We start from the raw sequence: 11,979 nt of genomic DNA, 5'->3' as shown, positions 1-11,979 counted from the left end.
GTAGGTTTAGGGGCGGGGTTAGGGGTAGGTCATCAGACCAATCAGGCATGAGTTCCCTAATGAATATTCATGAGGGATTCCCCTACCATCCTGTGAAAAAAAATATCGCCTCCAGGCGGCTAGGTGGCAATCTGTAGCACTGCCACACAACAACACCAATATCTGAGAATATTTTGTATAACTGCTGAAAAGACTCTTGTATGTTATCAGAGCTGATAGGGCAACTTGAAGGTCCGACGTATGGAAATAATCCGACATGTTGGTTGTTATTTTCCTGTACTCGCCCATGCCTGTGACGTAAAGTCCTACGCGAAAAGAGCCACCGTGAGCAGATTTGGGTTTTTACCCTAGACGGGAACGCGACGGTGGAGCGTTTTTAAGATTTTCACTCTGGAGGGTGGTTACACTTTTTTGCGTGTAAACGAAAGGCACATCTGATAAAATGTTTTTACGTTTTCACCCGGAATCGTTCTCGTGTAAACAGGGCCTGAATCAGCTCAGAAAACGACTCCTTTGGAATTTTGTCACTTTATGATGTCATGGTACGACGAAAGACCGTCTCTGCAGAATCAAATCAACGCCAGAGAATGATGCTGCGTCCCAATTCGCATACTATCCGTCCTAAATAGTATTCGAAAATAGAATTAGTACTAAAAAATCGCTAAAAATGGGCTTCAACTGTCTCAACTGAGTTCCAATGAGATGGCTCTGTTCACTTCTTATAACGTTACTGTCTATGATCGATGCACACTCTACCGATATTGCCCACAACCCATCGCGCGTTGGACGAGGATTCGGTTAGAACTACAAACACGAGTGAAAAGTGTTAAAAACTACAGATATGGACGACGCGCGAGTCTGGCGTTTATGTAGAGAGGTTTAGATAAAGAGGTTTGAGTGATTCATTATCAGCATCTAACCTGACGAAAATTTATTTATTCAACGTTGTTATATTGCATCTGCAGCAGCATTGTGAACTTTAGTAAAGATATGTTTAGCCATTACCTTTTAAATGCATCATTATATTCAAATTGCAAACACATGAGTAGATTATCTTCATGAAAGACCCACGACTGGCAGCTGAACGTGCTCTCCGAAACGGTAGGAAATCAAATTAGATTGAATGGAGGATTTTAACTGTGACGAGATGATTGACAGGCCAGTTTACGGTGACAGGATGCACGCGACAGATCTGTCCATTAAAGATGACGTGATAGTATGTCCCAAAGCTTGCCTACTCTTTTGCTACACACTCAAAAGTATGTACTTTTTCTTCACAAAAAGAGTGAGTAGGAGGTCTCTGCGGAACAAAAGTGGGCGTTTCTAAATTTGTGGGTGTTTTAACACGGGTGGGTGTTTATAAATCATGCAATGAAAACCCCTAAGACCTACCCACACTGTGACGTGGGCAAATCAGGTAACGCGGTTGAAAACGCCCCTCTGTTTATGACCTCGCCCCCTGATTTGGTAACTCCTATTACCGTCTGCAGAGACCTCTATTTGAAAAGAGTACATACTTTTAGGTCGTAGTATAAGTAGGCGAATTGGGACGCAGCACGAGATTCACTGGCAGTAAACTTCCGGGTTCTGAACTGGTTGCAGTTCCACTCTGGCTCCATATGAGGGCGCTCACAGGACGAGTGCAGATTGAATGGAGGTCTATGGAGCTATACCCCTAAAAATCCACTTTTCTCAGGATATAATTTTTTGTCTAGTAATTTGAATGTTTTCTTTGAAAGGAGATGCAAATAAATTACAGATTACTGTGTGTTAGATTTTTTAGAGTCACTTATTTGCTTTAAAAAGTATTTTAAAATAGCAATGACGTCATACACATCGTATGACCAGATAACTGCTTTACGGCAATCCTTCAGTCACTTTGGTGCTTTCGCGATCTGCACTTTCATTCTCTCGAGGCATCGACAACACCGCTGACACAGGTAAATACACGTGCTAGAAGAGTTTTTGTTTTGTTGTTTTAAAAGACATCGCCGAAAATACTTTGGATGCCACAATTCCATCAAGCGGTATCTCTGGACGTAATCAGTCCTTCACTGATCAATCAAAGTCCAATAGCAGAATGCTAGCGTGTTATGGGCAACCACAACTCAACTTATATAAGAAATCGAAAGGACATAAGTACTTGTTCATTCATCTTTGGACCTATAACCCATGTTGAACTTGCAAAATCTTCATTCAAATCTGAGATTTCTCAACGGCAATCGGGTGAAAGAGACAAATTTAGCCGTCTAGCCCCTGTAGACTCCCATTCATTTTGCACTTGGACGATCGCCCCCCAGTGGAACTCTGGTGGAATTACAACCAAAATTCGGTACAATATGGCTTAATAGGGAGTGGCCAGGCTTTCCTTAGACGGCTTTGTCAACCCCTCCTTCTACATCATCACATCTTTGGCCCCTCCCACTGGTGCGTTAAGAGAGATACAGGATACCTGGATTAAAAATAAGATAAAATAACAAAAAAATATATTAGGATCCTAATGCTAAGAAAGTGGTCATTTATTTTCAACTATGTCAATGTCTCACTAGAGCATTATTTGTTTGTTTGATACATCAGTAGCATTTCGGTGCAGGCTTTGCCAACAGACTTTTACTGCAAGATATGGACCCGAAAGTAATGCCACAACATGTAAGTACCCATGTTATTTCTAATCCCTGATCTGTGATCATTGATTTCTGATATAATTAATGTAGTCAAACGTCTGACTTTGTCTCAAAATTGTTTATTGCTGTTTATGCTTCAGTAAATCAAGCCAGTGACTAAACGATCAACATTCTTTCTCTAGGTAGCATGAAAACAATCTGTTACTTAAATTGTGATTAAATTATATACAGGAAGCGATTAAAGAGTAACTAAACACTAAAACAACTTTTTTTAGTTACTTATCTGTAAGAATGGAGCTTCATAAATGCTGTTCATTGATTCGAGTACATTTTTTGACATTTGGGTATAAAGTGTTTTACTTTTCAAATATATGGTGTAAAAACGTCTGAGTGCTGCCCTCTTCAGGTTAAACGGAAAGCTCCTGCAGTAGGGGTACTCTCTGACGTCACTCTGTCACGCCCTTGGTGCCAGCCCACCACGCCCTTGGCAGCCACTGGTATAAAAGCATCTGGTTCCGTCAAAACTACTGTAGCGAGTCAGGAGTTGGAATTACGAGTATTGAAAACGGATATATATATATTAGCATATAGTTAGCATAGCATTTATATAGTTATTTAGATTATCTCGTGTAGCCTAGGTAGTTAATCTCGCCTATCGCTCCAGTGTGCAACCTGCATTTTACGTGGATTTGCTTCTCCAACGCAATGGAGGTGGAAATGGGCTTCTCCACACATCTCGCGCTGCCAAACGCTGCTCTTCATTCCTCTTCCTGCATGAACTCCTCCACCGCAGCGGCGTCATGATGTGAGTGAGCATATATTTTTAATCACAATGTATGTTCCTTCTTATCAGGCTAAAGTTAATCCTCTGGTGTCGACAAACGCGCCGGCGCGATTTGCTGATTATTTTTTTCACATAGCAGTAAAATATAATGAACGTAATAGTAATAATAATCCTGGAAAAAATTACCTCAAAATGACTGAATATAAGAATAATCGGATGCCGATCGCGATGCGGGAGTTAAGACCGCAGTTTGAGCTGGTGTCCACAGACAATTCACCCTCCTCCACTTCAGTTGAAGGTGGGGGAGAAAAGTTCGACTTCAAATGACAGCTCTGTTGCAAAGCTACTTGCGTCACTCCATTTGAGCTAGTTTGACAGCAGCTGTCACTGCGGGTCTCAGGTGCACGCCCCCCCCGTCCGCTCAGCCCCGCCCTTGGTTCCTCACCTCTATCTTCGCTGGGGTCTGCCCACTTTTCCAGCATTTTTCAAATATTGCCAGTGGTTGGAGTCAGGCTTTGACCAGGGGTTTAGTTACCCTTTAAAGAACCCTACCTTTACAGTTTACTATCAACGACTGAGTTCTAGAAGCCTGACAAGCCAGACCCACATCAAGATGTTGGGTCTGGGAACACACCATTGGCAAGGCTCAATCCGAGGGGCGGGATAAATGGTTGTCTTTCGAATTCCCACGCATACGCAATAGGATAGCTACAACCAACCAGAGCAACAAAGAAGGTGACGTAGTCAGAGCGATGGACTTAAGTACCATTCTTTGTTCTTTTCTCAAAGAAAAGCTTAACTCCCAGTCTTCCAGAGTCACGGCCAAAGGCGATTCGAAAGACCGCTGTTCGCCAGCAGCCCAGCCATCTTCTTTGTTTTCAAGTTGCAGGGAATTCACGCGGAACCATCGCAACTCTGCAACTCATTATGTTAAGCCCGACCAACGACTCTATACATGATGTTATTGGCCTGACAAGAGTTTGGTTTTTCCAGCACCCATTATAATCAATGACGCTCTTCTTTTTATGTCTAAAATGCACACGGAATCTCTTATTTATATCATGTTTGAACTGTTAGTTATTTTCAAAACGTTTGTGAGAAATCGAGTTGCAATGACGAAATCACTGCATGCATGTGCTCTGTCATCGGCTATGCTCATCGCTGCAACTTTTTAAGCCACATGAGTTTTTCTAAATCAGCTCTTTTCACGATTAATCTTGACAGCTGTAATAGTTAAAAACAAAGTAAAAGATTTCGATAGAGTTCCACATGTAATACTTATTTCATATGCAAAGATGTTAGCCAATCATAGCAGTGGGCGTTTACATTCAAGTCTCACAGCAGACACGCCCCTTCCAACAGAGCGTTCAAATCAGAGTCTAAAATCAGAGAAGAATATGGCCTTGTATTTCTAAATTATGACCATTTTTGCTGTAAAAATCATCCAACCATTATAACTGCACCTCAGGAAATTTTATAAAATAAAATAAAAAATTCAGTTCATGACCCCTTTAAGGTGCACACAGTAGTTTTCTCATAAAAAAGTTTTGGTTTTTCAAAACTACCAAAAGAATGATAGTTTTGAAAAATGTGTTTAAGTTCATGTACATGAACTCCTGTCATATCAGTAGCCTGATAAACTCTGTTGTAGTGTACATAGAGCTGGAAGCCTCAAAGAGGCTGCAAATTTAAGATCAGAGACACACACTGAATAAAATATTCATGGCCTGTAAATTCTTTAGAAAATGTCAAAAAACTTTACATACTGTATTCATTCTGCAGCCAAATGCCACCGTAGTACAGAGCCCCTAAAGGGACAGGAACGATGATGAAAAAAATATCTGGCAAAATACTTTTTTTTGCGTTCTTGCAAATGTTTTCACCATGTCCCTTTAGGGGCTCCGTCGCACAGTATATTGCAACACAAACATTTATTGTGAAATAGAGGGAAATAAAAAGACTGCACTGATAACTGGAATAGGGAACTGCTGCTACCAAAGTGCTCACTGAACTTCATTTCCTTTTGTCCAATGTGCATTTGCATTGTCTATTGACAGTCATGTCTGATGGCGCAGGAGTTTTGGAGGTGGAAGAAGACGATGAGTGCTGGGCACGGCTGGAAGACTACAGAATGCTTCTCATCAAGACCATTGAGCCCTCAAGGATAACACCTTATCTGAGACAGTGTAAGGTGCTGAGCAGCGAGGACGAGGAACAGATCTACAATGACCCCAGTCTGGTTATCAGACGCCGAAAAGTTGGTAAGAGGTTTCAGACCATCTAAAGTTTAACAGTTAGGATTTCAGACATTAAATATGCTACAAAATGTTGTTGAAAGGGATATTTAATGTGAAATTCAATCTTATTTTCTAAGCATATTCTTATCTTAACACCCCAGATATCTAGATATTTGTATAGACTTTAGGAGTAAATATTTTTATTCACTTTTAGGGGTGCTGCTGGACATATTACAAAGAACTGGCCTCAAAGGATATGAGGCATTTTTAGAGAGTTTGGAGCTGGACTACCCAGATGTGTACCGCAAAATCACTGGCAAAGAGCCTGCTAGGGTCTTCTCTGTACTAATTGGTAAGTTGTACATTTTTAATTTATTCATTTAGTATACTTTTTTTTTTCAAATGTATTATTCATGTAAACAAATACATTAGTCACATATTTTATGCAAAAGGATAATTGCTCTGATAACTGCTATCAGACCAAAAGAGAATAGACTAGAATAGATTATTGCCAGGATTTTTCTCTGAAGGCACTCCAAGGGGTCCTTAAAGAGGGTAGGATATAAACCATATGGAATTTCTATTTGCTTATATTTACATTATGTTTTTATCATGAACTAATTTCTATAAGCTTTTAAGTATTAATGCAAGAGTCATGTTAATCCAAACATCAGCACAGTTGTGATTCACAATGTTGGCACTATTGCCACAAAAAATATTCTGACCAACAGCCAATTGTTATTGTTATCTAAACATATTCAACCATTGCGCATCTCCAAGCAACCGAGTGAATCAGAGTTTTTTGATGATTCGGTTGAATTAATAATTCAATGACTCATTCATAAATGACAGTAGGGCTGAATCCGAAATCGCCCCCTAAACCCTAAATCACTTTTCCCCATGTTAGTCCACTAATACAGTTCACTTGAAGGAGTGAATGAAAATGGGTGAGCGAATTCGGACAGCCGTTGAGCGATTTCGGATTCGGTTTGATCAACTTGAAGCAGGCTGATCGGTGTATGACCACAGCGAGAGCGAATAGAGAGTAAACCACTCTGTATACTTTCTAATCGCTTTCACGGTTGTCATACACCAATTGGTCTGCGCATTGCAACTTCAAGTCACTTCTAGGCAAAAAAAATTATGTGAAAAGAGTAATATGCCTGAATTCACAGTATTAAAAAAAAGAGTAGGAAAAAAGTACCAATATTTTCTACTTTCCAGTGAGATTCTGGAGTGCGCATCTGATGGACACTTTACTGACCCCTGAGTCCACAGGAGAGGAGTTGTAAATGGCACTGTAGGTCACGTGACAGTAACAACGTGACCATTGAATTTGCCCAGATTACAATTAATTCCACACACTTTCATGCTATATAGAACATACTTTTTACCAGTTAAGAAGTAATTAATTTAAAAGAAGTACCTCAGAAGTACTGCACGTAATTTTAGACGCAGTCAGTGACTTCATGCCTGGATTAATCACTGTTTTGAACAAATCCATTGTATGATTGATTCAATGACTCACAAGACAGTCACTTGTCGCCACCTACTGGAGTTACAATGTAAACTGCAGAAAGAGTCACTGAAAATTCCCCACCTCCAATGCTGACAGTCTGTATGGAAAATACACAGATGCAGATGATACACACAGTTAAAATTCCCCATGGTGTTGGAGCATCGCTTGGTCAATCAGATTTGAGTAGCCTACCGACACTAACTTTTTTATAAAATGCAGTAATGTTAGTATTCTAAATGAAATTTAGGCTAATACAAAGTGTTAGAGGAAAATACTAGCTTTTTATCCTGAGGGTCCAGGACTGATGCTAGACCCCTTGATTACATTGTCATGGGCCTGTATAAAACTTCTGCTTTAGTATATAGCCTAACTCTCTCTGTCCACCCAGACACTGCCGGCGAATGTGGCCTCACTCAGTTCCTCATGAGCGAGGTGTCTCGCCTACAGAAGCTCGCACAGGATGAACGGAAGGCGCGACTCGAAGCGTCTGCGCAGGTGGCGGAGCAGCTAGACACCATCCGCCAGCTGCAGTTGCGGGACAGCGAGCTCCACAAACAGCAGGACCGTGTGCAGCGCATCCGAGAGGAGCGTGAGCGCATATGCGAGGAAGCGCGTAAACTGAGAGACGAAAATTACCGACTGATGCACGATCTGACCCGACTGAGCGAGGAGAAGAACTGCGCACTCATGTGTAACAGAGACCTCCAACTCGAGGTGATCAGTCATTCCATCTGGATTCAGGAAACAGGAACATGCCCGGGTCATAGATAGTTCACCCACAAAATATATAGATAGACATAAGACATGTAATGCACTTGTTTATTTGTATTTATGGTTGCAACTGTAATGTTGATGTCGGGGGAAGGGCCAAGATGAAGAAAGTAGCCTATTAGATTAGATTAAATATTTTTAAATATAAATGTATTATCTTTTTCTCTTTTCTGTTTTTCTAACTTGATCTTTTTTCTTTGTATTTATTTCCCCCCTTTTTGATCCTTTCTATAAGATTGAGAAACTGAAACACAGTCTAATGAATGCAGAAAGTAACTCAAAGATCCAACGGAAAAAGACAATAACTTTGAAAAATGCCATGGAGCAGAGGCCGAGTCCAGAGATGATCTGGCAGCTGCAGAGAGAAAATGATCTTCTTACTGCTCGTATACAAGAGCTTGAAAGTGCGACTATGGTAAATCAGCCTCACTTATCAGACTACACTAAGTAAGATATAATTAAAGATGACTACCACACACAATTCATTCACACAGGTCAAAACCCTGGAGCATGAAAAGCTTGATTCACAGTTATTTGTGGATTTAAAGCAACAAAGTCAGGCACAATACCAGGAGCTGGTGAATGATCTCTACAATCTAAGGAGAGATCTGCATGACGCGGAAGAGTTGCGTGATAAGGTAACCTTTGTTTAGATGCAAACTGGACAGAATTGAATTCTACTTTAATTTTTATTATGCTATTCATATTATAACAGTACTTTTTTGTTTCTCCTTTTAAATTTAAGTATCGAGAAGAGAAGGATGAGTTGGAACTGAAGTGCACAATGCTAAGAAAGGACTCCAAAATGTATCGTGATCGAATGAAAGACATTCTGAAGCAGCTGGAAGAGGTGATCAAAGAAAGAGACAAGGTATAATCAAATCTTTATCTTCGCATGACAGAGCATACCAAGATCGTGTTGTACTGTCTGGCCTACACTGGCAACACTAATTTAGCTGTTTCCCACAATCTGCACCGGAATTTAGGGGGTGTCACAGGTGGCACCAAATTAATATTGTGTTAATTAATATCAACACAAGGAAGACGAGGAAGTATAACAAAATGAATATTATTAACAAAAAGATAGACGAGAGTAACTAACCACTACTAAAATGAATACCCTGAATGGAAAAGGAAATAAAGTAGCCTACATAAGATTGCTAAATCCAGATAATTAAGTTGAGTGTTACTATGGTAGTTACACCTATATTATGGAAAGATAAACCGTTGTTTATCTGTACTAATAAGGTGAAGAAACTTATTCTGACTTCAACAAATAAACTGATTGATTATTACTGGCATATGCTATACAAAATCTAAGGCAAATTAGAGAATCATATACTCATTCATTAGTAATTCAATACTAATGCCAAGGTGTCTGGAAAGAGGTTGGGTAAAGTGATATTTACGTTATGATGAGTTCGGTGACAGCGATGTCTTCCAATGGTTGTGCTGGGCCGCGCTGCAAAGGGAAGAAAGGAGTTGGATTCTGATTAAACAGCCTTAAACTTGAAGTGCTGCAGATGCTGATGGTCCTCGCCTGGAACACGTAGAAGGAAGAACCTTCTAGTTGAATGTTCTGAATCTGAACTATCTGGTAAATGAAGATGGAGGATCCCTGAAGTTGGTGCAGAAAGTCCTGAAAATGGGGGAGCACAAGCTTGGTCGTTGTTGATGTTTCTGTTTCCAAACACCCCGAAATTCCCTTCTTGATGAACTTTCTTGCTTCTCTTTTTAGAGCTTCACAGTATTTTCCAACAAAACGCAACAAGAGTTTGAGAGTTTCTTTTAGCAACAACCACAACAATTTACTACAACAGCTTTATTGTCTCCTGAGCAGGGGGGATTTGCAAATCGTCACCTTTCCAATCTTGCAATTCCAGATTAACCTAGGCCATGTGCTGAACACATAGAGTCTCAGTTTTCATTGTCCACTGAAACTCAATCACACTGAAGGGAAACTTTTCCACAAATATGTGGAAAGTTGTTGCCACCCTGTTTGCCTGCTGTTCACTACAATGTTCTATCCACCTAATTTTTAACGAAAACCAACTGGAATTTCTTACCATATTATTATAATGTATTGTTTGAATTATAACAGTATTTTACACTGGTTAGTGCAAATATAGTTTCACCTTCTTCTGGACTTTGTTATTGTTCTAGTTATTTACCAATGGCGGCTAATGAATTGAAAGTCTCGCGGATACACATCAAATAGCTTACTTCTCTGTTGTAAAATAAGATGAATATTTTTTGGTCATTTTAGTTTATATGAAGGCCATTCTCTATGGTATTCAATTTTATTAAATGTATCTGTTCTATACATTTCATTAACTGCTACAATTGTATGGCACTTCCCATTTGATAGGCTATTTGTACAAGAGAGGAGTACCATTTGGAGAACTCAAAAAATCTCCAAGACAAGGACCAATACCGCAAACAGATCCGGGAGATGGGAGAACGTTATGATGAACTTCAAGTGCAGTTGTTTCGAACTCAAGGAGATGTTCTTGCTCTTCAAGCAAAACTTCGCAAACAGAAAAACCCAATTCAACCGGTATGTATGCTTGAAAACCGTTACATGTATCAATGGAACAGATGAAACATATTAGTTTCTTTTTTGTCACTCTGATGTGAGCACATTGTCTATATGCACAAAATGTATGACCACTGGGTTATAGTGAATAGTAAGCTGATTATGATTTGTTTTATTCCTCAGAACTCAGAAGAAAGCTCTTTGCTCAGTTCATTTGAGGTAATTTTGAATAGCTTTCTCTTAAACACTTTCTCACTTCGCTTTCTCTTTTCTCTTGATATAAATGCAAAAACCCTTCAAAATGCACTAGATATAAAGAATATATTATATTAGTCATCATCAACAGGGTTGTTTACTTTTTATCCACAGATGAAAAGTCAAACTAGCGAAGAGGATGCCAGGGAAATGGGTGAAAAGGGTAACATTCCCACATCAGATCTCATGCTCAAAAATAGATTGCTCTCATTTGTTAAGCATTGTTTCCTTTTTTCACACAGATATGAGTGAAGAATCACAGAGCCAAACATCTGGCGAGTACAATGTAGGTTGTCTTTGTTGTGAATGTTTATGCATACAATGAGTGGCTTTATTTTTTTAAATTGCATTTTTCATTCTTGCAGTCGTGTCTGCTTTCCGAGATGATGTTCTCTGAAGAGGACGCCTCAGGTAACTGCAAACTTAAAGGAAAATGCAACTTCCATTACAGGAGGTTAGTTTTTTATTCTTTCATAAACACAATTTAACCATTTAATTTAACCATTAAAGGTAGGGTTGGCAATTTCGAAGAGGCTAGCAATAGCAAGCTAGCTTTGAAAGTATGAGATCCCACCATCTCTTCAAAGCCATGCCTCCTCCAAAATACATGAACGCACACAGCCAGAGCAGAGTCTGCAAAGCGTCACGAGAGATGGCGTTAAAATGACCTCATGTCTCACCGCACATAACATTACAATAATAATGAACGTAAACAACTTACAGACCTCTTACATTCGGACCGAATGCAATGATTGGGCGAACATTTTTGGTCCTGAGACTTCCACAGATGATATATGTAAAAAAAGATAGTAATAAAAAATAAAAAAAGCGCCTACCTTACCTTTAAAGCAGAGATACTGAGAAAAGTAATTAATGTGTTTCAGATCTTAATTAAACTGAGTGATTTGTTCTTAAGTAATACTCCTAATGTGGTCTTGAACAGGAAACGTGCTTTAAGAACAAGAAAAATCACAGACAAAGAGAATGTGCCGTGCGTCCTGGATAACACCACCGGAAGTGATACAGATGGGATGTGACACACAGCTTTGGACAAGAAGGGGCCTTCTTTGAAAGCATATTAAAATACAATTCAATCACAATACAACATTGTTCTGCATCCAGTGACTCATAAAACCTGATTAATATCATATCAATATCAAAGTTTTTACTGTCAAAGTATGTCCAGTCTGTTGTTATGACTTATGTGTTTGATCTACCACAGTACAATCTTTCTGTTTTCTATTAATATAATA

The 11,979-nt window shown here is 39.5% G+C and overlaps 1 protein-coding gene across 1 annotated transcript; it reads left to right on the top strand.

The window, feature by feature from the left end:
• Positions 1–5,343: 5,343 nt before the first annotated feature.
• On the top strand, positions 5,344–11,901 carry card9 (caspase recruitment domain family, member 9). The gene is made up of 12 exons (XM_077231672.1): positions 5,344–5,669; positions 5,860–5,997; positions 7,553–7,878; positions 8,171–8,350; positions 8,430–8,573; positions 8,681–8,806; positions 10,304–10,492; positions 10,655–10,690; positions 10,841–10,889; positions 10,969–11,012; positions 11,092–11,180; positions 11,670–11,901. The coding sequence occupies exons 1-12, from the start codon at positions 5,468–5,470 to the stop codon at positions 11,761–11,763; spliced, it is 1,617 nt and encodes a 538-aa protein (XP_077087787.1). The 5' UTR covers positions 5,344–5,467; the 3' UTR covers positions 11,764–11,901.
• Positions 11,902–11,979: the final 78 nt, after the last annotated feature.

This window comes from Siphateles boraxobius, unplaced genomic scaffold, assembly GCF_051911475.1.
Source record: "Siphateles boraxobius isolate OS27281-9 unplaced genomic scaffold, OSU_SipBor_1 16, whole genome shotgun sequence".
NCBI classification, from domain to species: Eukaryota; Metazoa; Chordata; class Actinopteri; order Cypriniformes; family Leuciscidae; genus Siphateles; species Siphateles boraxobius.
Note: the sequence above shows the minus strand (reverse complement) of the source record. Positions and strands in the feature narration are given on the sequence as shown.